General features: G+C 47.7%; 1 protein-coding gene across 2 annotated transcripts in view; it reads right to left on the bottom strand.

Annotated features, from left to right (window-relative positions):
* Nucleotides 1–22,595, bottom strand: part of ARHGEF3 (Rho guanine nucleotide exchange factor 3) — a gene marked incomplete at both ends in the record, with an annotated part of 290,292 nt that overhangs the window by 191,259 nt on the left and 76,438 nt on the right. Inside the window, one exon of one of the 2 annotated variants that reach the window (XM_080714878.1) lies at nucleotides 3,230–3,399. The exons of the other annotated variant lie outside the window; for it this stretch is intronic. Within the exon in view, the coding sequence (XP_080571004.1) occupies nucleotides 3,230–3,388 (159 nt within the window). Of the gene's footprint in view, nucleotides 1–3,229; nucleotides 3,400–22,595 lie in introns of those variants that run through there. 2 annotated transcript variants of the gene reach the window in all.

Here is a 22,595-nt window from a genome sequence, read left to right as displayed (position 1 = left end):
CTGAATTCAGGCTCAATTTCCCTAGACTCTTTCTCTAGAGACTCTCAGAACTAAGGAATCAAAATTCACTGTATAATATTTCCAAGGCAGAATAAAGGTCAGTAGCCAGCCAATTACATTTTGAGTTCAGGTTGAGAACCTTGGGAAAAGTGTACTTTGAAATGCTCACGGAATCATTTGACTTTGAAATAGGGTAGATGTAGGAACTAGGTTTTTGTTTTTGTTTTTACCTTTTGTGCAGAATAGCTGCATATCACAGACTCAGACCTGAGCTAAAAAGAGTTTAGAGGCATTGCCATTTGAGAGGAAACTGAGTCCAGAGGAGTCAGTGCTTATTACTTAAGCACTAACTGGACCACACCAAACATCCACAAAATGGGGTGGCTTGACAATGACTAAAGCCAAAGCATCCCTGAAGATGCTGTCCATGGTAGGAGACCTAGAAAGGGGACCGGCATCAAAACCATCCTTTAGGGCCAAATGGCTGAGGACGTCATTTCTGGACTCGTTCCACCTGCATTTCAAACCTGCTTCACTAACCAGCCAGGTGACCCTGGGAAAACTACTTTCTCTAAACTTCAGTTTCACCATCTGCCAATGAGAATAAAAATAATAGATACAGTGCTGTCAGAATTTCATCGGCAAATGTGAATGAAGTGCTTAGGTAACACGATAGGCATCTAATAAATGTCAGATGTTTTTGTATCATATTGTTATTAACACTCCATCAAGGGTCACTCACATGTCATAAATAGTTTTAAATGTTAATTTTCATATCTCAGAGGCTCAAAAATTATCTTCTATCAAGTGGTCAAATAGCTAGTCAAGACAGAAAAAGGTGAATGACCCAAGTCAAAAGAGAGGTTTAAAAAATGTATGTCTGAGCCGGGTGTGGTGGCGCACACTTGCAATCCCAGCATTTGGGAGGCTGAGACCGGAGGATCGTGCTTCGTGGACAGCCTCAGCTACTTAGTGAAGTTCTCTGAAACTTAGTGAGACCCTGTTTCAAAATAAAGAATAAAAAAATATGACAGGGGGTGTAGCTCGGAGGTAGAATGCCCCTGGGTTCCACCTCCAGTACCACAAAAAAAAAAAAGCATGTTTGTATATCAACAGAATAAAAAGGAAATTCCAAATTGGAGAAAATATGTGCAAATCAAATATATGATAAAGATTAAATAAGCAGAATATAGAGAGAACTCCTAAAATCTAACAACAGAAGACAAAATACTTGATTAAAAAATGGGCAAAGACCAGGAATGGTGGCTCAGGTTTGTAATCTCAGTACTTAGGAGGCTGAGACAGGAGGAGTACAGGCTAGAAGCCAGCCTCAGCAATTTACTAAGGCCTCTACACTTTAGTGAGGCTCTACTTCAAAAATAAAGAATAGAGCCGGGCGTGGTGGCACACGCTTGTAATCCCCACGCTTGGGAGGCTGAGACAGGAGGATCTAGCAGGTTCAAAGCCAGCCTCAGCTGGCTTAAGAGTCCCTGTTTCCAAATAAAATATAAAATAGGTCTGGGAGTATAGCCCAAAGATAGAAAGCCCCTGGGTTCCATCCCCACTACCACCAAAAAAAAATAAAAATAAAAATAAAAATAAAGAATAAAATATGGTTGGGAGTACTATGAGAGGTACTATGGCCCTGGGCTCAATCCCCAATACCACAAAAAAGGGCAAAAAACTTGAATAGAAGTTATTTTTCTTTAAAAAAGAGATATAAATGGCCAATAATACATATGAAAAGATACTCAACATCATTAACCATTAGAGAAATGCAAATAAAAACTACAGTGTGATAATACTTCATACCCATTAGGATACCTCCAAAAATTATAACAAGTGCTGGCAAGGATGCGGAGAGACTGGAACCCTTGTTTGTGTACACTAGGTGGGAAGGTAAAGCAATAAAGATGCAGTAGAAAACAGCATGGCAGAAAATTATAATCCAGCACGTTCACTTTTGGGTATACTCCCCAAAATTGAAAGCCGGGCCTTAAGTAGATATTTGTACATGCAGGTTCGTGGCAACATTATTCACAACATCTAAAACATGGAAGCAACCCACAGGTCCCTTGAGTGATGAGTGGACAAGCAGAGTGCGGCACATGCATAACATCAGAATTTTATTCAGCCTTAAAAAGGAAGCAAATTCATTGAAGATACTATGCCAAGTGAAATAAGCCAGTTACAAGAAGACAAATACCGTTTGACTCAACTTGCACGATGTACTTAAGGTAGTCAAAAGCGGAGACTGACAGCAGAATGGCGGTTGCCCTGGGCGGGGGGAGGGGACAGGCAGTCACTGTGGAGTGGGCACACAGTTTTGCAGGCTGAAGAGAGTTTCAGAGGAGGTGGACGGTAGTGAGGGCAGCATCCCAGCATGGATGTATTTAGCATCACTGACCTGCACACTTTAAAATGGTGAGGATGGCAAATTTAATGTCATGCCAATTTACCTCAATAAAAATAACTGAAAGAATGTCTGTAATGGTCACATACAAGAGCTGGAGCCAGGATTACAAAAATCAGTTTCAGCAGCATAGAAGAAGACAAAAAACAAGGGGGCATTTCCTTCAAAAGGTAGCTTTAGCTTCTCCAAAACCTCAACAACTGTCCACAAAGAAACAAACAAAATAAAAGGGGCAGAGAGTGCGCTTCGGGACGCTTCACTATTCTTCAATCTGTGGCAACAAAACCTCTCCAGATCTCAAGCTGCACACCCGCGCTCTGAAGTCTGAGTCCACTGATTATCATTTGACTCCATCCTCTAAACACCAGGATCATTTTAGAGAAACCAGCCACGTTTCATCCAAAGAGCCAGAGATGACCTTAGAAGCCCACTTGGTGAATAAAGAACAACGTCCAAGCAGATGCACCTTTTCCCTCTGTTCCTTCCCAGTAGTTAAAGTGGGTCTTCTGTAAAATCTAACACGCTAGCATCGTGAAGCAAAGGGTGGACGGCCCCCACCCTCCCTCTCCTCCAATCACGGTGTTGGAGAAGACGCTCAGCTCAGCATCGCAACCACACACACCGCGGTGGCCTTCAGCACTGCCGCACCTCTTTCCTACTAAGTGAGGCAGGAAGCCAGCCCCGCCGTCCAGGCGCTTTTAGAGGCAGCCGCCGCTCAGTTCCGTGGGAGGTGGACAGACCGCTAGGCCTCTCACCTGTGCTCCTGTCACCACACGTGCGGAGCGAGGGGCCTCTGTCCCTGGCTGGGCAGCTTACCTGGGCGCGAACAAAGCAACACCACACCATGGGGCGCTCGGACCTCATCCACCCGGACTCCCCGGCCCCCGACCGCCACACAGCCTTGCGGAGGGGACTCTCTGAGCTAGCTGAGCATGGTTTCCCTGAAGGAACTCCTCCCCGCCAGCAGGGCTGCATGACAGGAAGTGACAGGGGCCATCAGTTACAAGTGTCAGAAGCTGAGAGCCCGGCCGGGCTCCCACCTCCTCGGCTTCCTGGCTTGCTGCAGCTGCTGGCGGGCATTCTGCCTTTGGGGTCCAAGGGCACCCTGGGAATTCTGGGTGACAATCCCCGACCTGTATGAAGCAAACGGTGTTCACTGGGTCCCACCCAAACCCGTGCTGGGTGTCCCTGCGGCATCCATGGCCTGGCATCTACAGCTGGACAGCCCCAGATGTTGGGGAGAGACAGACAGAGAAGGAACCATGAGGGAGGGGTTGCAGGAGGAGCTTTGGTGCTCGGAGAGGAACCAGTGATCCCTGAAGCTTCACCCAGGATCGGAGGCCCTGCCCAAGGTGCAGCACACACCCACTGAGTCCCCATGTAAAGGCGACCGCTCGCCCATCCTTCCTTTCTTTTTACTTTCAGAAATCAGGCATCTTCTCTTCCTAAGCCTTTTCCAAATAGCTGCTTTGGGACACCTCCCTTTTGGCTTTGAAAGAGGATCACAAGAGGCCTCCTGCTCCCAGGTAACTCAGAGACCAAGGATCTCACCAGAGTGAGCACCTTGACCCAGGCCCTGCTTCCTACAAAACCCAGAGACCCTGGACTAAGGCAGATGTTCTACCCTGACCCCTTAGGCTTCAGACAGAAAGTGCTGGGTTCCACCTTCCCCACACTAACGCAGCACCTCACCTTGGCTCTGGGTCCCCAGCCCCAGCAGACCTAACTCCAGTTCAGTTTGCAATTCTTTATTTTTTTTTCCCCCTTAGTTCTCTAATCGAGTAGAATTTGATTTGTAAAAACCTTCCTAACTGCAAGATTTCGCTGGAAAGATCTCAGCCCAGGCTTGCAGGAGGCCTCCTTACAGATGTGCCTTCCTCTGGCTGAGACAGATGTAGGGGTTCCGGAGACCCAGTGTGGCGGGTTCTTTGAACCACAAGCTCTGCTGACAGAGGAAACCCAGTCCAAGGCCACATTCACTCTGGAGCTGATCAGAAAGCAGGCTGGCCCCATGCGAGCTGTCAGAAACTTGTAAGAAGCGCCCAGAGAGCCAAGAAAGAACTGAGCCTGCGGAATACATTTTTCTGGGGAGACAAAGTCAGAGGAGGCTTCTCAGAGCAGGACGCGCAGGGCTGGGCGGGCATGGGAGGGGTGCTCTAGGCAGATAAACAGGCTGGGGCCTCGTGCAGAGGGGAAGACCCCAAGGTGTTTTCTCTGAAAGACATGCAAATCCTTGGGTGGATCTGGGGCTGCTCTGGCTACTTCGGCAGTGTGTGGACTTACACCTGCTGGGAGAAGGAGCTGAAATGACAGGAAGGCTGCGGCCTCCCAGGCAAATGTCTGGGTCACCCAGGGCTGGCCCCCAGGAAATGCTAGCGTACAGGCGTCAAATCAAACAGGGGTGCCCATCAGAAAATGGGCTTCAAATTGTCCTTGGGATTCCCTATTTCTCAGGACTGTGTTCAGGAGAAAGTTTATTACTTCAGCCTCCAGCTCAAAAAGGCTCCTAGATTTGTCTAGCATGGGAGGCAGCTCAGATGGTGAAGATGCCAGTGTCCTAGGCACTCCTGGAAGGTTCTCTAAGCCCAGCCTCCACCCTGCTGGAGGATCTGTGAACACGCCACTTCAGAGCCCCAGTGGAGCCAGGAGGCTGAGACAGGAGGGTGGAAGATTTGAGGCCAGTTTCAGTAATTTAGTGAGGCCCTCCACAACAGAATGAGGCCCTGTTTCAAAATGAAGAATAAAACAGGAGCCAGGGATGGCGGCACCTGGCTATGATTCCAGTACTTGAGGGGCTGAGATGGGAGGATGGCAGGTTCAAGGACAGCCGTAGCAACTTGGTGAGACCCTCAGTGACCTAGCACGACCCTGTTTAAAATAAAGGCTGGGAGTATGGCTCAGAGGTGGAACGTCCCCGGGGTCAGTCCTCACCCCAGTGAGCATCCAAGGGGGACGCGAGAGGACCGCGACACGCTGCAATTTCTTTCTCTTGGGGAGGGAGGAGGTGCTCACACCCACTAATCTTAGAATGATTCACCCTAACTTCCGCTGCTGACAGCGAGTGGGAAAGAAGAACTGAAACCGTGGACGGGGTGGGACCCGAGTGGGCTCCAGCAGGTGGTGGGGGAGGGGAGGGGAGGGCAGGGGTCGCAGGGAGGGAGACGGAGACAGGGTCACCGACGCCCTGGCAGGGGAGGGGCGCAGCGTGCAAACAGGAAGGAAAGACCAGGGCACAGCCGCTTCCTCTGCTGCTAAGCTCTGATCAGAAGCCAGAGCTCCAGTCCTGAGGGTGGCCCATCGTGAGCACCTCAGGAGGAGCGCTTCGACCAGAAGACGCGCCCGGCCCGCAGAGTTCAAGTCCATTGAGAGGTGCAGCGTGGGAGTGTGTAAAAAGAACACGGTTTTTCTACTAGCATCTAGGATACTTGCTAGTATACTAACTAGCATAACTAACACGTAGACCTGTTAGTTGCCAATTTGATCTAAGCTACTCACAATCAAATACATTTTCCTATTGATTTTTTAGATTTTATTTATTTATTTATTTAATTTATTTATTTATGGTGGTACTGGGGTTCCTGGAAGCCCTTCTACCTCCAGGCTACACTCCCAGACCTATTTTATACTTTTTTTATTTTTGGAAACAGGGTCTCCTAAGCCAGCGCGCGGCTGGCTTCGAACCTGTGCGATCCTCCTGTCTCTGCCTCCCAAGCGCGGTGATCACAAGCGTGCGCCACCACGCCTGGCGATTTTTTAGATTTTAAAAGTAACATGGTATCACTGTAGCACCGTCAAACCATAGAGAAGAATTTAAAGTATGCATAAAGAATATGCAGTCTTCCCAGAGGCACCTTGCCAGAGGCACCAGGTTAAAGGCAGATAAAGCCCCTGAGAGCAGAGGACCACAGCTCGGGGCACCACGGGGAATGTCTGCCTCAGCTCAGCTCTGCCTAGGAAAAGGAGCTGAGCTTTGCCTTTGGAGCACAGGGGCTGCGGCCCAAGGTGACCAGACACGGCAGGTTTCTAAAGGGAGGCCTGGTATTCCGGGTTCCATAACAATCTTTTAAGTACTGGAAACTATTCATCATCGTAGAAGACACGTGTAGGCTGCACAACACAGCGCTGGCTGGATCTGACCCAAGGCCGGCGGCAATCCTCCCTTCTCTACACACACACACACACACACACACACACACACACACACACACTCATGCACACGTACATGCATACACACATGCACGACTTTCTGGGCGAAATGTGTTGTTTTGATTTCTTCTTCTTCTTCTTCTTCTCCTTCTTCTTCTTCTTCTTCTTCTTCTTCTTCTTCTTCTTCTTCTTCTTCTTCTTCTTCTTCTTCTTCTTCTTCTTCTTTTTGGTGGTACTGGGGGTGGAACCCAGAGGCTTTCTACCTCCAGGCTTTTTTCCCAGACCTATTTTTTTATATTTTTTATTTGGAAACAGGGTCTCACTAAGTTGCTGAGAGCCTCACTAAGTAGCTGAGACTGGCTTCGAACCTACGTGATCCTCCTATCTCAGCCTCCCAAACACAGGGATTACAAGCCACCACGCCCGGCGTTGATTTATTCTTCTAAAAACAGAGCGATGTCATGTGCCAACGCCTGCTCCTCAGCGCATGGGCGTCTTCCCCGCCGCGTGCTCTTCCAGCCTCTTGCTGCAGAGCTTGTCACAGGGAGAAGAACCTTCAGCTGCATGGCCGCGCCCCGCTCCGGCCTGCACGCGTGACGAAGGCGCTTGGCCTGTGCTTCCCAGCCGTGGGCTGTTCCAACCTCTGCCGGCGCTGCCTGGGTTCGGTGCTCCTGGGTGCAGACACCAGCCGTCCCATCACTGACACTGGGAACTGCGCTTGCTGCTCTGCGTAGAGCAGAAGCCCTGACCGTGTGGTTTTCCGTTTGTCCTCACAGCTATTCCAGGGTAGGCCTTGTTACTGTTATTTCTACTTTGCTGGTGTATTCTACCTCTGAGCTACACCCTCCAGCCCAATTTTATTTTTGTTATGAAACAGGGTCTTGCTAGGTTACTGAGAGTCTTACATGTGTGTGTGAGTGAGTGAGTGTGTGTGTGTGTGTGTGTGTGTGTGTGTGTGTGCGCGCAGCACTGGGAATGGAAATCAGGGGCATTCTACCTCCAAGCTACACCCCAGCCCTATTTTTTATTCTTTAATTTGAAACAGGGCCTGAGTTGCAAAGGGCCTCACCAAGTAGCTAAGGCTGTCCGTGAACCCAGATCCTCCTGTCTCAGCCTCCCAAATGCTGGGATTACAAGCTGAGCCTCACTACTTTCTGAGGCTATCCTTGAACCTGCAATCCTCCTGTCTCAGCCTCCCAATACTGGGTTTACAGGCATGTGCCACCATGCCGGATTTACTTTGCAGATTTCTTTAAAATTGGAGACTCAGAAAGGTGACTTGAGCCTACCCAGTGTACAGGGCCCAGAGGCAGGGAGGCTGATCAGGAAGAGGCCAGGAGGCCAACCTCAGAAGTCCTGCTACCTACCTACAGGCTGCATGCCCTTCCCCACCAGATGGCCAGAAACCTGCCCTGGAATATTCTGAAATAGTGATATTCAGATATTCCTAGAATATCTGATATGTTGGCCCCAAACTACTAGAGAAGTCAAGAATAGCTGACAGTGGGACAATTCCTTTGCCTCTTGGAAAGAAAACCTTCATTTTAAAGCTGTTTCATACTCGGCTAAGGCAAATCCTATATAGAGTGAGGGAAAAAATATATTTTTGAGGGTCTGGGGAAGGAACCCAGGGGCATTCTACCTCCAAGCTACATCCCAGCCCTATTTTTATTCTTTATTTTGAAACAGGGTCTCACTGAGTTGCAAAGGGCCTCCCTAAGTAGCTGAGGCTGTCCTCGAACCCAGGTCCTCCTGTCTCAGCCTCCCGAATGCTGGGATTACAAAGGTGCACCACCGCGCCCACCCAGCTGAAAAATAAAGAAAATAAAAAAACTCTGAAACTGTGGAGGTGTAAGTTCTCAGGGTGTGATGTTTTTCTTCAAGTGCTGGAGCTGAATCATATATTTCTCTGTGGGAAAATACCTACCAGGTAGACTGGCCCCTCTGTTCCTAACACCTGGTTAAATAACCTAACTGTTGACACCCTCTCGTTGGATTCTAAAGAGGCCAGTGTCAGAATGGGACCCAGCTAAGATGCCACCAAACACTTTGTGTAGAACGGAGCCAGAGCGACTGTCCTCTGTTGGCATTCTATATAGCTGGGAGACATTGTTTTTCTTTTTCTTTTCTTCATATTTTGTTTTTGTTTTTGTGGTACTGGGGATTGAACCCAGAGGCATTCTACCTCCAAGCTACAACCTCAGCGCTCATTTAGAGAGAGAGAGAGAGAGAGAGAGAGAGAGAGAGAGAGAGAGAGAGTGTGTGTGTGTGTGTTACTAGGGATGGAACTCAGGAGCCTTCTCTACTTCCGAGCTACACCTCAGCCCTATTTTTTTTATTCTTTATTTTGAAACAGGGTCTCACTGAGTTGCAAAGGGCCTCACTAAGTAGTAGCTGAGGCTATCCTCGAACCACGATTCTCCCGTCTCAGCCTCCCAAATGCTGGGATTACAAGCGTGCGCCACCACGCCCGGCCTCATTTTAGATTTTAAACTAGGGTCTCATTAAGTTGCTGAGGGTCTTGCTACATTGCTGAGGCTGGTCTTGAACCTGCGATTCCTCCTGTCTCAGCCTCCCAAGTACTGGGATTACAGGTGTGTGTCATCACGCCCCTGGGGCACCAGGCATTTTCTTTTGGGATGTTTCAAGCAGTTTCCACACCAAATATATTGTCCAGAATACATTTATCAGAGCTGTGAAATTTTCATTTGCATAAAACAAAATGGTGAGATTTGGGCAGAATTCCTTCTTTGTTAAAAGCTAGCAAGTAATGGCAGGTCTTTCCGTTCCAGTTTTATTCTGGTTCCTTAATCTCTTTCCTATTTGTATCTGAGAAGCCACAGATGTCACAAAAATTTAAGAGTGGAATCAAGTCTCCAAATCTTTAAATAAATCACATTTGATGCCAAAAGTTTTTTTTTTAATAATTCTGCAAACTGAACTGAAAAAAAGAAAGCAAAACAATATCAGTAGAAATGCAAAGGTAGCAGTGACCCAATTGAAATAGTATATTAGCCAGGTGTGGAGGTAGACACCTGCGATCCCAGCGACTCGGGAGGCTGAGGCAGGAAGATGCCAAGTAAGAGTCCAGCTTGGACAACTTAGCAAGACCCTGTCTTCAAAATGAAACACAGAAAGGGCTGGAGATGGATCTCAGTGGTAGAGCACCCCTGGGTTCAATCCTAGCACCCACACACACATATGCACACACAAAGTATCTAGCCTATTGCTATTACCAGATTTCAAACATCAGACAAGTGTTATTTCAGAGATCTTAGGTTTCTGAGGCTATTGTTGAATTCAGATAAAACTGGGGAAAACGCTGTGTGTGGTTGAGGGGAGGCACTGTGGCATTGTTAGGCTGGTAGAGAAGCATAACACACAGCAAGCAAGAAAGAAAGGAGCCTCAAAATATGTAAAGCCTGGGAGTTTCTGTGTGGTCACTTTATATTTATTTATTTATTTATTTATTTATTTATTTATTTGCAGGTCTGGAGATGAAACCCAGGGGCATTTGACCTCTGAGCTACACCCCCCGCCCTAGTTTTTATTCTTTATTTTGAAACCAGCTCTCACTGAGTTGCAGAGGGCCTCACTAAGTAGCCGAGGCTGTCCGCGAACTGCGATCCTCCAGGTCTCAGCCTCCCGAATGCTGGGATGACAAGTGTGCGCCACCACGCCCGGCTTGTGTGGTCACTTTAAAAAGATAAAACTGACTTCCGGGAAGATGGCGACCGAGAAAAGCGGGGCTTAAAAGCCCCGCTAACAACCAATCTCCATTACCACAAAATCAGCGCCTTTCATAGCCAGAAAACACCATCACCAGAGAAACAAAAAAATCACCAGGCTCCAGAGAGAAAGTGGACTGAGAACAGAGCTCAGAGCCACAGAGGAGATACACCGGCCTCACGCCCGAGGACGGGGCAGCAGCGCCATACTGCCGGGGGCAGTGGCGAGTTCACCAGATGGCTACAGCAAGCCGAGGTGAGCCGCTGCGGAACAGCCAGGCGGGATTTCTCCGCGCAAGGAACATCTAAAGCTCCCAGTGGCTGAGCTCAGCACACGCTGCAGGGATTCAGAGTGGAACTCAAAACCAAGAAGAAATATGCCAGCCTCACTGCTGAGGGTGTAGCAGCGGCGCCATATTGCCACCAGCGGCAGCAGCACCGAATTCACCGAGTCCAGTACAGCTATATCTGCGTACTCAAGAACAGTGAGTCAAATTGCGGGCCACAGAGGAGAAATCCCAGTACTGTACTCCCTGGGACTTGACCCAGTGGGGGAGTGGCGGTGGCAGAGATATCACACCATAGGAGAACGTGCAACCTGGCACCCCCCACAGTCTAAAGCAGCCTCTATCGACTCTCTGGGTCGGAGACTCTGTGATACAACCCAGTAAAGGAGTAGTGGGGTCTGAGATACTACAGACCCGAGATCCAGAGCACCTTAAGTGAAGTCATAGAGACCCAAGGGAAGAACCCAGAGAAGGCACAAACTTCCGAAATCACGGGAAAGAGGAATAACACTGGAGCAATGAATGCCCACAACCCCACAACATCAGAACCCGATAAAACAGAAAATCAGAGATTTCTAGAATATCAAATCAGGAAAATAACTGTAGAAATAATAGAGGTGCTTCGAAAAGAACTCAGAGATAGCCAAAAAGAGATAAAGGATGCAATTAATGAAGTAAAGGCCTCAATTCAAGGCACAAACAACCGATTAGACCACATGGAGAACAGAATCTCGCTCTTAGAAGATGATCATTCCAAAAATGAACGCATAGTTTCTAATCTAGAAAAAAATATCCGACAGCAGGAATCTGATATTGAAGAAATATGGGCCCATTTTAAGAGAGCTAACCTAAGAATAATTGGAATAGAGGAGGGAAAAGAAAGTGAAACCAAAGGGATCAACAATCTCTTCTAGGAAGTAATAGCAGAAAATTTTCCAAACATAGAGCAAGAGGTTGATACACAGGTCCAGGAAACTTATAGAACTCCCTTTAGACAGGATCGGAGAAGAGGATCCTCACGCCAAAAACAAAAGACCAAGTGACATTCAGAGGCAAACCAATTAGAATCACTCCAGACTTCCCAAACCAAGTCATGAGAGCCAGAAGGGCTTGGAGTAACATATTCCAAACTCTGAAAGAAAACAACTTCCAGCCAAAAATTTCCTACCCAGCAAAACTTTCTATCAAATTAGATGGAGAAATAAGAAGCTTCCATGACAAACAGAAACTGAAGGAATTTATGTCTTCAAAACCAGCACTAGAGAAAATACTCAAAGAGATTAACTACAAAGAAGAAATAGGTAACACACACCAGAACCAGAGAAACAAGAGTTTCCATTCAACAGACAACTAAGATTGGTTATCTGTGGAGATTCATTATTTATGTTAGTCTTTTACCTATCTCTAAATGGTATTGTTTGCCTTTATTGTTGTTAATTTTTAGGATTTCTAGTTGGAATATTAATATACCTTCAGATAAAGCATTTGGAAATATTTTATCCCATTCTATTAGTAACTTTTAACTCTGTTTACATTGTCTTTGGATATACAATATTTTTTTTTATTTTTTAGGGAGTTTGTATACTCTTCTGTTGCCTGTGCCACTGAAATCATATCCAAGAAATCACTGCCAATTTCAGTGTTGTGAGGTTTTATGACCCAGATTTTCTCCTAAAAGTTTATAGTCTTAAGATTTATATTTAGGTCTTTTATCTATTTCGAGTTAATATTTGTATATGGGATTAGGTAAGGGTCCAATTTTATTCTTTTCCATGTAATTATTATTTTTCAACAATATTTAGTTAAAAGATTATTATTTCCACCACCAAATGTTCGTGGAAACCTTGTCAAAAATAACTTGACAATATAGGGAAGAATTTAGCTCTAGGCTTTTATTTAACTCCAATGGTTTATATATCTGCCTTTAGAATAGTACTACACTGTTTCAATTATTGTAGCTTTATATGGTTTGAAATCAGAAAATATATATCTTCTAGCTTTGTTCTTTTTCAAGATCGTTTTGGGTATCTAGAGTCCATATTCCATATTAGGATAGATTTTTTTTCTGAAAAATAAATATATAAATATATGATAATTTCACCTAAAAAATAGAAAAAAATATTCTCTGGTAAGAAAGAAAGTAAAAAGAAATAGTGAAATGTTATCTTTAAGTCATCAAAAGCTTGGTATCAGACAAATGAAACTGTTATGTGACATTATCATTTTTAATTTTGGATAAATTGCTATAATACTAGATGTCAACCACTAAGCCAAGCATGGGAGGGAGGGATGGGGAGAGAATGGGGTGGGGATTGGGTGGGGGCTGACTGGACGATGTGTGCATGTATGTCTACAAAAGTTTGTATCCCACTATGATGTATGAATACAGTGCACCAATAAAAAAAAAAAATGAAAAAAAAAAAAGATAAAACCGCCGGGCGTGGTGGTTCACGCTTGTGATCCCCGCGCTTGGGAGGCGGAGACAGGAAGATCGCGCAGGTTCGAAGCCAGCCTCGCTGGCTTTAAGAGACCCTGTTTCCAAATAAAAATATAAAATAGGTCTGAGAGTGTAGCCCTAAGGTAGAAGGGCTTCCAGGAACCCCAGTACCACCAAAAATAAAAAAAAATTAAAAAGATAAAACCAACAAATCCCTTTAACCTCTTTACCTATCTGATGCAGAGTATCTCACTATGCTGCTCAGGCAGGTCTTGAACTCCTGTGCTCAAGTGATCCTCCTGCCTCAGCCTCCCAAGTGGCTGCAACTACATGCACATGCCACCATGTCCGGCTATATGCTTTTATTAAGTGACTTTGTATGTAATTATTTATTTATTTATTTATTTATTGTGTGTGTGTGTGTGTGTGTGTGTGTGTGTGTGTGTGGTACTAGAGGTGGAACCCAGGGGCTTCCTACCTTCAGGCTACACTCCCAGACCTATTTTATACTTTATTTGGAAACAGGGTCTCACTAAGTTGCTGACAGCCTCACTCAGTAACTGAAGCTGGCTTCAAACCTGTGCGATCCTCCTGTCTCAGCCTCCCAAGCGCGGGGATTACAAGCGTGCAGCACCACCCCCGGCTTGTATGTATTTCTTAATGCTGGAGGTGTGATTAATCCATGTGTAATTTCAACAGCCACTCATCCCCCCCCCCCCATCACGGACAGGGGACAAACCCAGTGTCTGGAGACCCTTCCATGCCGGGCCACTGGACACCAGGTGGTTTACCTCAAGGATTCTGAGCACGCGCCAATGTCCGCTCTGCTGGAGCCCTGCTCAGTGTCCCAGTTCAACACGATTACAGGATGCTGAGAAGAATGCGGAGCCAGACCTGGCTGCCCAAGGTCAAGAATGAGCAAACAGAGTGCCTTAGTCTACGGTTCAACAGAGACACTAAAAATAAAAGCCGCTGAAGCGGAACCCGGTGGGTAGCCGCGCAGGGCTATGCCCGAGGCTGCTTTTGTAATAAACCATCAATTGTCTTGTAGTTTTCCTCCTTAAACAAACCTGAACTTTTACAGCCCAGCTCCTCACGTTATTTTGGAAACCCATAGGTAGCTCTTTTAGAAAGCGTTTGCAAATGAGGGAAAGCCTGCGGGTTCTGCCTCCCTGGCTACCACACAGCCTGAGAAATTCTGCACAGAGCAGACCAGAGCCATTTGCAAATAATCTCATTTGATTCATTTCTTAGAAACACGAACCCCTGTGTGCCGCTTTTTCAAGGAACTGTCAAGTGTCCTTCCTTGTGCTGTCAGTTAAAAGTGAAACTCTTGTGGGTTGCTGACCTCTGCCCAATTCTTAGGAAGAAAAATGACTTAAAAACTGATTAGCTGATATCCATCAGCCAAAGAGCTTCCTTACTTGGAAATGAGACTTACTCTCTGGCATTATGTTGTCAGAACTGGTTAGGAGTGAAAAATCGGAATATGGGGGTGGGGGTGGTAGTTCTGACTCCTCCTCTGGAGTTCTGACTTAAACTCCAGAAGAGTTTAAGAAGTCATCTGCTTATACAAAGTGCACAACTGCACACACCAGATTTCTAAATTAAGAGACATAGCAAAGGCAAACATCAGTGTTATTAAAAAATTTCTCATACTGGACGTGGTGGCCCACATTTATCATCTCAGTACTTGGGAGGCTGAGACAGGAGGATTGTGGGTTCACAGCCAGTTTCAGCTACTTAGTGAGGCCCTCCACAGCTTAGTAAGACCCCATTTCAAAAAAAAGTATAAAAAATAGGGCTGGGCATGTAGCTCAGATGTAGAATGCCCCTGGGATCAATCCCCAGTAACACACACACACACACACACACACACACACACACACACACGTTTCTCACCATTATTTTGACTCTGGATACCACCATAAGGATGGTTTCTGGGAACAACCATCTAGCTGGAGTAATGGGCAGTAAATTTGCATGTGGCTTTGCAGGTTTTGGCTTGACCATTTACTGATCAGGTGACCTGGTAAGTCACTTTCCTTCCCGACCCTTATTTTCCTCATCTGTAAAACAAAATGATTCTTCTATCCCTCACAAAGCAAGAGGAAACTCTAAGATATTAATTTTTTTTTTTTTTGCAGTACTGGGGATGGAATCCAGGAGCATTCTACCTTCTAGCTACACCCCCAGCCCTATTTTTTATTCTTTATTTTGAAACAGGGTCTCACTGAGTTGTGAAGGGCCTCACTAAGTAGCTAAGCCTATTCGTGAACAACAATCCTCCTGTCTCAGCCTTTCAAATGCTGAGATTACAAGTGTGCCACCACACCCGGCTATTTATTTAATTATTTATTTATTTATGGTGGTACTGGGGATGGAACCCTTCTACCTCCGGGCCACACTCCCAGACCTATTTTATATTTTATTTGGAAAGAGGGTCTCTTAAGCCAGCGAGACTGGCTTCGAAACGGCGCGATCCTCCTGTCTCCGCCTCCCAAGCGCGGGGATTACAAGCGTGCGCCACCGCGCCCGGCTTAATTATTCTTGAAACAGAGTCTTGCTAGTTTGCTGAGACTCTTGCTAAGTTTCTGAGGCTGCCTTCAAACCTGTGATCCTCCTGTCTCAGCCTCCCAAGTACTAGGAATTCTACCTCTGAGCTATACCCCTAGCCCATTTTTTTATTCTTTTTTTTTTTTTTTTGGCGGTACTGGGGTTCCTGGACACCCTTCTATCTCCGGACTATACTCCCAGACCTATTTTATATTTTTTATTTGGAAACAGGGTCTCTTAAGCCAGCAAGGCTGGCTCCGAACCAGCGCGATCCTCCTGTCTCCACCTCCCAAGCACGGGGATTACAAGTATGCGCCACCACGCCCGGGCTTTTTATTCTATTTTAAAACCGGGTCTCACTAAGTTATGGAAGGCCTCACTATGTAGCTGAGGTTGTCTTCGACACTTCGATCCTCCTGTCTCAACCTCCCAAGTACTAGGATTACAAGCATGTGGCTCAAAAAAAAAAAAAAATTAAATATACAGGTAGCATATAATAAGTTATTTTTCAAACAGAAAAGGACATTAATGTATGATTATGGACACTGTTTCAAATTTTTCTCCTAGCAAGTTGAAAAGTTGGTACCAAATTTGAAGTAATATGATTTTACCCTCATTGAAATGATAGCTATTTAAATATTTGATATTGCCGGGCGTGGTGGCACATGCTTGTAATCCCCGTGCTTGGGAGGCAGAGACAGGAGGATCACGCAGGTTCGAAGCCAGCCGCGCTGGTATAAGAGACCCTGTTACCAAATAAAAATATAAAAATGGGTCTGGGAGTGTAGCCCGGAGGTAGAAGGGCTTCCAGGAACCCCAGTACCAACAAACAAATAAATAAATAAATATTTGATATTTCATAAGTATCAAATTCCTATTTGTTTATTAAGAAAAAGGCAATGGAAATCAGCAATGATTAAACTCAAGCCTTATTTATTTATTCATTTATTTTGGTACTAGATATGGAATCCAGGAGCATTATACCTCTAAACTACACCCCCAACCCTATTTTATTTTTCAGTTTGAAACAGTCTTGCTAAATTGCTGAGGCTAGCTAGCTTCAAACCTGTGAGCCTCCTTCTAAGTACTGGGATTACAGGCATGTGTCACCATGCCCTGCTCATATTTATTTATTTATTTATTTATTTATTTATTTATTTTTGTGGTACTGGGGATGGAACCCAGACATTCTACCTCCCAGCTACACCCCCAGTCCTATTTTTTATTCTTTATTTGAAACAGGGTCTCACTGAGTTGAAAAGGGCCTCATTAAGTAGCTGAGGCTGTCTGCAAACCGCGATCCTCCTGTCTCAGCCTCCCGAATTCTGGGATTACAGGCATGTGCCACCACGCCCAGCTCATATTTATTTTTTAAATGTTAAAATGCTGACTTTCCTGAAATTGCTGGGTCCATTTAAACAGTTGAAAAGTTCTAGGAAAACACCGAGAGACCTGACGAGTCTGCGTGCCCCACAGCTCAGAGCATTTGCTTGGCAGACCTGATGGTATATGTGGTTTTTTTGTTTATGTGTATTCATGTGTACTTGAAAAATAAATATTGCCATTTTCCCCTAAATCAAAATCAGAAAGCAATCGCTAACACACTGGAAGAGAGCAAAGCAAGCAGGATACTGAGAAGGGCTTCCAGCCCCACCCAAGGGACTGGTCCTGGGAGGATGCTGGGCATCCCCTCCCAGTCAGGGCCCTTTAAGCTGGACTTCCGGTGAGGCGGAGACTTCCGCCAGGGGCTTCCTGGAGACCACAGAGGATAAACAGTAAACTCTGCACAGAATCACAGACAATGAGCCCCGCGTGCGCAACGAGGAGCGATTACAAGCACTCACAATGGCTCAGACATTTCCAGCAGGAATGCGAATCTGTGATAAACCTGGGGGAAGCCTGTCACCCACACACCTGCAAGAACTCCACTGGTTTTTTTAAAAACACAGTTCTTCGCCTCCCGTCAGTGAGAAAGGATTGCTTGCAAATTTGGCACTGCTTTTAAAAAATCATTGTCTACGAGGAAAGCGTGCAGGCCTTTCTTAAAACGTCCCTGCTGCGGAGAGGCCAAGAGACTCCGGCCCTGGCTTCCTCAGCCGGTCCCTGTGTGGATGCCCAGCGGCCACTCCTTCCCCAGCCTCCCTTGCTGCCAAGCTGGAGCAGGAGTGAGGCTCCGCCAATCTTTTCCTCCCACCCTTGGCTTGGCATTAGGAGCTGGGCTGCTGAGCCCGGCTGCTGCAGGCCCCATCTCTGGAGCGTGGCGGCGGCCTGCGGAGACAGCCTCGAGGGCAGACTGGATGGCCATGCCCTGACCCAGTGTTGGCAGCCGTGGCGTCCACCCCGCCCCGCTAGTGGTATCAATGGGGCTGTTCCTGGTCCCCGGGCCCCCGTCTCTCTGAGCCCCTGCATCCATCAATATAGGCTTGTTTTGGGCTTATTACGGTGAGAACTGGCTTCACTGCTGGGGTTGGCACGTGCAGGAAAGCTGACCTTGTCCCCAAATCAACTGCACAGAATGGTTCTGAGCACCGGGACAGATGGCTTCCCTCACACTTGAGGACGTGTTCCTCCACCAAAGCCCGCCTCAGTGGGTCCTCTCTCATACTCTCCTGACCTCCTCCCAAGAGGAGCCTATGCTTTCTGATCCTCCTGGGCTCCTCCCGGCCTCAGGGTCTTTGCACTTGCTGTAACTTCTCTCCAGGACACTCTCCCCCAGCTCTTCTCACCGCAGCTGCCTTCTCACCACTCAGTCTCAGCTTCCGGGCCACACACCCCAGCATCTTGTTCTCTGTCACAACACTGTGGATTTCCTCTCCGGTACTTAGCATATCCTGTAATTAATTCATTTAGTTATGAGTAACAGCAGCAACCACCACTGGCTGAGGGCTTGCCATGTGCCGGGTGCGAGGTAAATGGATCTCATTCTATGGCTACTCGGCGACCTGGGCACTTCTAGTGTGCCTTGCTTAGAGGCGAGGAAACAGGCTCGGAAGGATTGAGGAAACTGCCCCACATGGCGGGGACGGGGCGGGAACCTGACCTGGGGCCTACAGCATGAGTGCATTCAGGCCATGATGGGTGTACACCAACCGCGGTCCAGGACTGGCAGGTCTCAGGTCCCCATCTTTCACCTGCATTCCTAGCACCTGCCGACTCTCCCTGGGGAAGAAATGCAGCCCGGCATTCGTCAAGAGGCAGCAGCTTTCTCCATCCACAGACATGGGCCCGGCTTATGCTCAAAGTGTCCAGCCCGAGAAATACCTCGGAGGAGCTCCCAGGCCAGAGGGGACACACTCCGAACAACGCTCATGGCACCTGGAGCAAGGGGCACCCACGGCAGTAGGGAGGAAGCCGCAGAGCCTGGTGTTGGGGCAGTGTGGGCGCTGCCGGGCTGAGGGGGCGGCCAGCAGAAGGAGGACAGAGGGCCTTGGAAGGGATGCATGGGAAGGCCCAGGGCTGAGATTCTCAGAGCCCTGGTAGGAATGCCAGCTCTGTCCTGGACGAAATGGAGAACTGGAGTGAGGTTGTCAGCAAGAACAGCTACATCAAGCCGGGCGTGGTGGCTTACGCTTGTAATCCCCGCGCTTGGGAGGCGGAGACAGGAGGATCGCGCAGGTTCGAAGCCAGCCGCGCGCTGGCTTAGAGACCCTGTTTCCAAAACATAAAATAGGTCTGGGAGTGTAGCCCAGAGGTAGAAGGGCTTCCAGGAACCCAGTACCACCACCAAAAAAAAAAAAAAGACCAGCTACATGACCAAATTCTTCCTACACATTTTAAAGCACGCATCCATCCGTAATGTATCAGCTGAAGGCCAGGAATTGTAATAACAACAAAAAGATTCCTTTCCTACACTCCCTCTGGCCCTCTGTGCTGTGCAGGGGGAGGAAGCGTGGCCCTCCGGCTACGGCTGCACAGAGTTCTCTTGGGGATAATTTATGGAGGCGCTTGACTTAACAACTGCAGTCACCTTAGCCCAGACCCCCCCACCCCCATGTGATAAGGAGAAGGCACCTCTGGGTTGTGTCACCATTAAGATGAAAGGCTGGCTTTTACTTTCATGAGAATGCGTGTGGTTTGGACACAAGGGGCCTCCAGTGTTGACCGAGAACCTGGGGGCTGCGGGAGGAGACCCCGGCATGAACCCTGAGGCCGAGACCCCCAACAGGCCCCAGGAAATGTGCTAAGGTGCAGCGGGTCTGGAAGCGTGGAGGCCAGCCTGGGCGGCGGGGGAGGGCACCCAGAGCGTAGGCTAGGAGGAGATAAAGGCGGCTTAGCACAGGGGCTGTGAATGGGAATCCTGAGCCCGTCAACCGCGCTTCAAATCCCAGTGCTGCCTGTCACTGGGTGACCTCTAGGATGTCGCTTCACCTCTCTGTGCCTCAGTTTCCTCATCTGTTAAATAGGGATGATAAGGGCACCCAGCACAGAGGACTTTTATGAGCATCAAATGAGCCCATGGGTGCACGGCAGCAGCAGCCATTTCTAGAGACTGCAGAAGAAAAGGTTTTACAGCAACACCATGGACAGTAATCGTGTGGCACAAGAGGACGCCATTATAAGTGCTGATGATGCCGGGCGTGGTGGCGCACGCTTGTAATCCCTGCATTCGGGAGGCTGAGACAGGAGGATGGAGGTTCACGGACAGCCTCAGCTACTTAGGGAGGCCCTCTGCAAATTAGTGAGACCCGGTTTCAAAATAAAGAATTAAAAAAAAATAGGGCAGGGGGTGTAGCTTGGAGATCGAATGCCCCTGGGTCCCATCTCCAGACCCGCAAAAAGAATAAAGAAAGAAAGAATAAGAAATAGGGCTGGGGGTGTAGCTCAGAGGCAGAATGTGCCTGGGTTCCATCCCCAGTACCACAAAAATGAATAAATAAATAAATAAATAAATACTGATGATGACAATTCTAATATGAATGCAAATCCATGCAAATAGCTGCTGCTGGGTACTGATATGTATAATATTACATATAAAAGTGGTATATAACCTTCATTAGCTTATATTTAAAATACAATATAATATGTTATGATTTTATAATATAGTAACAATGATGTTATGATGATCTAATTTAACCCAATTTAAGAATTTGTAAACACAAATGAAAAGTCTGAGGAGGGGAGCCAGGAGCAGGTGCTTGCGGAGTGCTTATGAGATTTCCGGCCACCGCAGGTACAGTGTGGGGGTTACCGGACACGGACCACAAGGCCCTGGACTCCGCTGCATCTAAGCCGAAGACTCGGAAAAGGCACCCTGGAAAGCTCTGATTTCCTCGCCCCTGCAGAGGGAGCAACAGCGGCACCCCCTTTGTAGTTTATGCCCAGTGTTGATACTCAATTTTACACACATCTTCACAAGGCTCTTCCCAACCACCCCGAATCACATGCAGTGATGATGCCCTTTATCCGAATGAGAAAAGCAGAGGCTCGAAGATGTTAGGCGATCATTACTCCAGGGCACACAGCTAGATCAACACTCAGGAAATCTGAGCCAGCCCTCAATTGTGCAGACAGGTGCAGTGGAAGGATGCCCTGCAGCCCCTCTGACGGTCGAACAAAGTGTGCAGAAACTGTCTTCACAGGAGGGCGCCTGTTTTCCATTTGCAGGCTCTCATGAAGGTGCTTATGGCGTGTGGGGGCGGTGGGAGGAAGTGCCTCCTGGCTTTGAGCAACCCTGCACACCAGGACCAGTGCTGAGTGTCCCACCACTTCACAGTCATCTCATCACCATGGCAACCTTCCGAGGCATCTGCTAGAGGACAAGGCTCAGAGAGGTTGAATCCCCGGCCCATGGTCACAGAGCTTGTTAACAGCAGTATCTGGACATGTTTCCTATTGCTCAGGCTTGGACCTAAGCTCTGAATACATCCCTTAATGTCGCTCAAGCATGGTTCTCCCCTTATTACCACCCACTGGGAAAGCATGGAGCTGCTTATTCTGCAGCCAGGGGGATAGTGACCAGGGGGCGGGAGCAGGGCTGTGAAGTAGACTATAATTACTGTGGAAAATGATCTGCATCCCAAGTGTGAAATGTGCTCAGGCTCCACCAGTGCCCCGCAATCAATCAGCTTAGCCTCGGTCCAAATCTCGTTTGAATTGGAGACATATTCGATGAAAAGTGAACTTGTGGGATGTGGAAAATGTGCCTCTGCCCCCAGCAAACTGCCACCTGAAAGCTAAAACACAGGCCAAGGAACAGCCAGCTGAGAACCATTCAAATCCCAGAGAGGTAGGATTCCTCCGAGGCCCAAGGAAAACTGCCAGGACAGTGGATGTCGGCAAATCGCAGGATACAGATGTGAAATGGGCTCAGGAAGGAGCGGACGGAGCGCCTCCCCCTCCTCTATCCCAAGCTGCAGGCCTAGGGCACGGCAGCCTTGCCGCCAGGGCCTCACAGGACACCCCCAAGGTAGGCAAAGGCAGAGATAGGAGAAAAAGCGCATCCTTCACATTAGATAAAGAGGAACTGTGCCCACAAAGCAAGACAGGCGCTCTGGGAGGGGGGATACCGGGAATTTTACTCCTGCCTGTGGCCTCTTTTTTTTTTGGTGGTACTGGGGTTCTGGAAACCCTTCTACCTCGCGGCTACACTCCCAGATCTATTTTATATTTTTATTTGGAAACAGGGTCTCCTAAGCCAGCCTACACGGCTGACTTCTAACCTGCGCGATCCTCCTGTCTCTGCCTCCCAAGCGCGGGGATTACAAGCGTGCACCACCACGCCCGACTGTGGCCTCTTTTACTACGTCCTAGACACTGGGGAACCTGTAGGGGTGACCTTGGTCCCGAGTGGCTGGAGTGACCCACACTAGTTAAGTGAATTCCTATCAGCCCTACTTTCTCTCACTAGCAAAAGAGGACGAACCAGGAATTGGTTCCTGTCACCCCAAAGACCAATCAAAAAGCTCTACACAAAAGCTTTGCTGGGCCACCATGTCGGCTAGCTGAATCTAGACTGACCCTCCTCGCAAAACGGGAGGATTTCTCAAGCCTTTGCCAGCCCACAAATCTCCTGGATCTTGACATGCAGA

Source organism: Muscardinus avellanarius (assembly GCF_963383645.1).
Source record: "Muscardinus avellanarius genome assembly, chromosome: 18".
In the NCBI taxonomy this organism is placed as follows: Eukaryota; Metazoa; Chordata; class Mammalia; order Rodentia; family Gliridae; genus Muscardinus; species Muscardinus avellanarius.
This window is presented reverse-complemented; position numbering and strand designations above follow the sequence as displayed.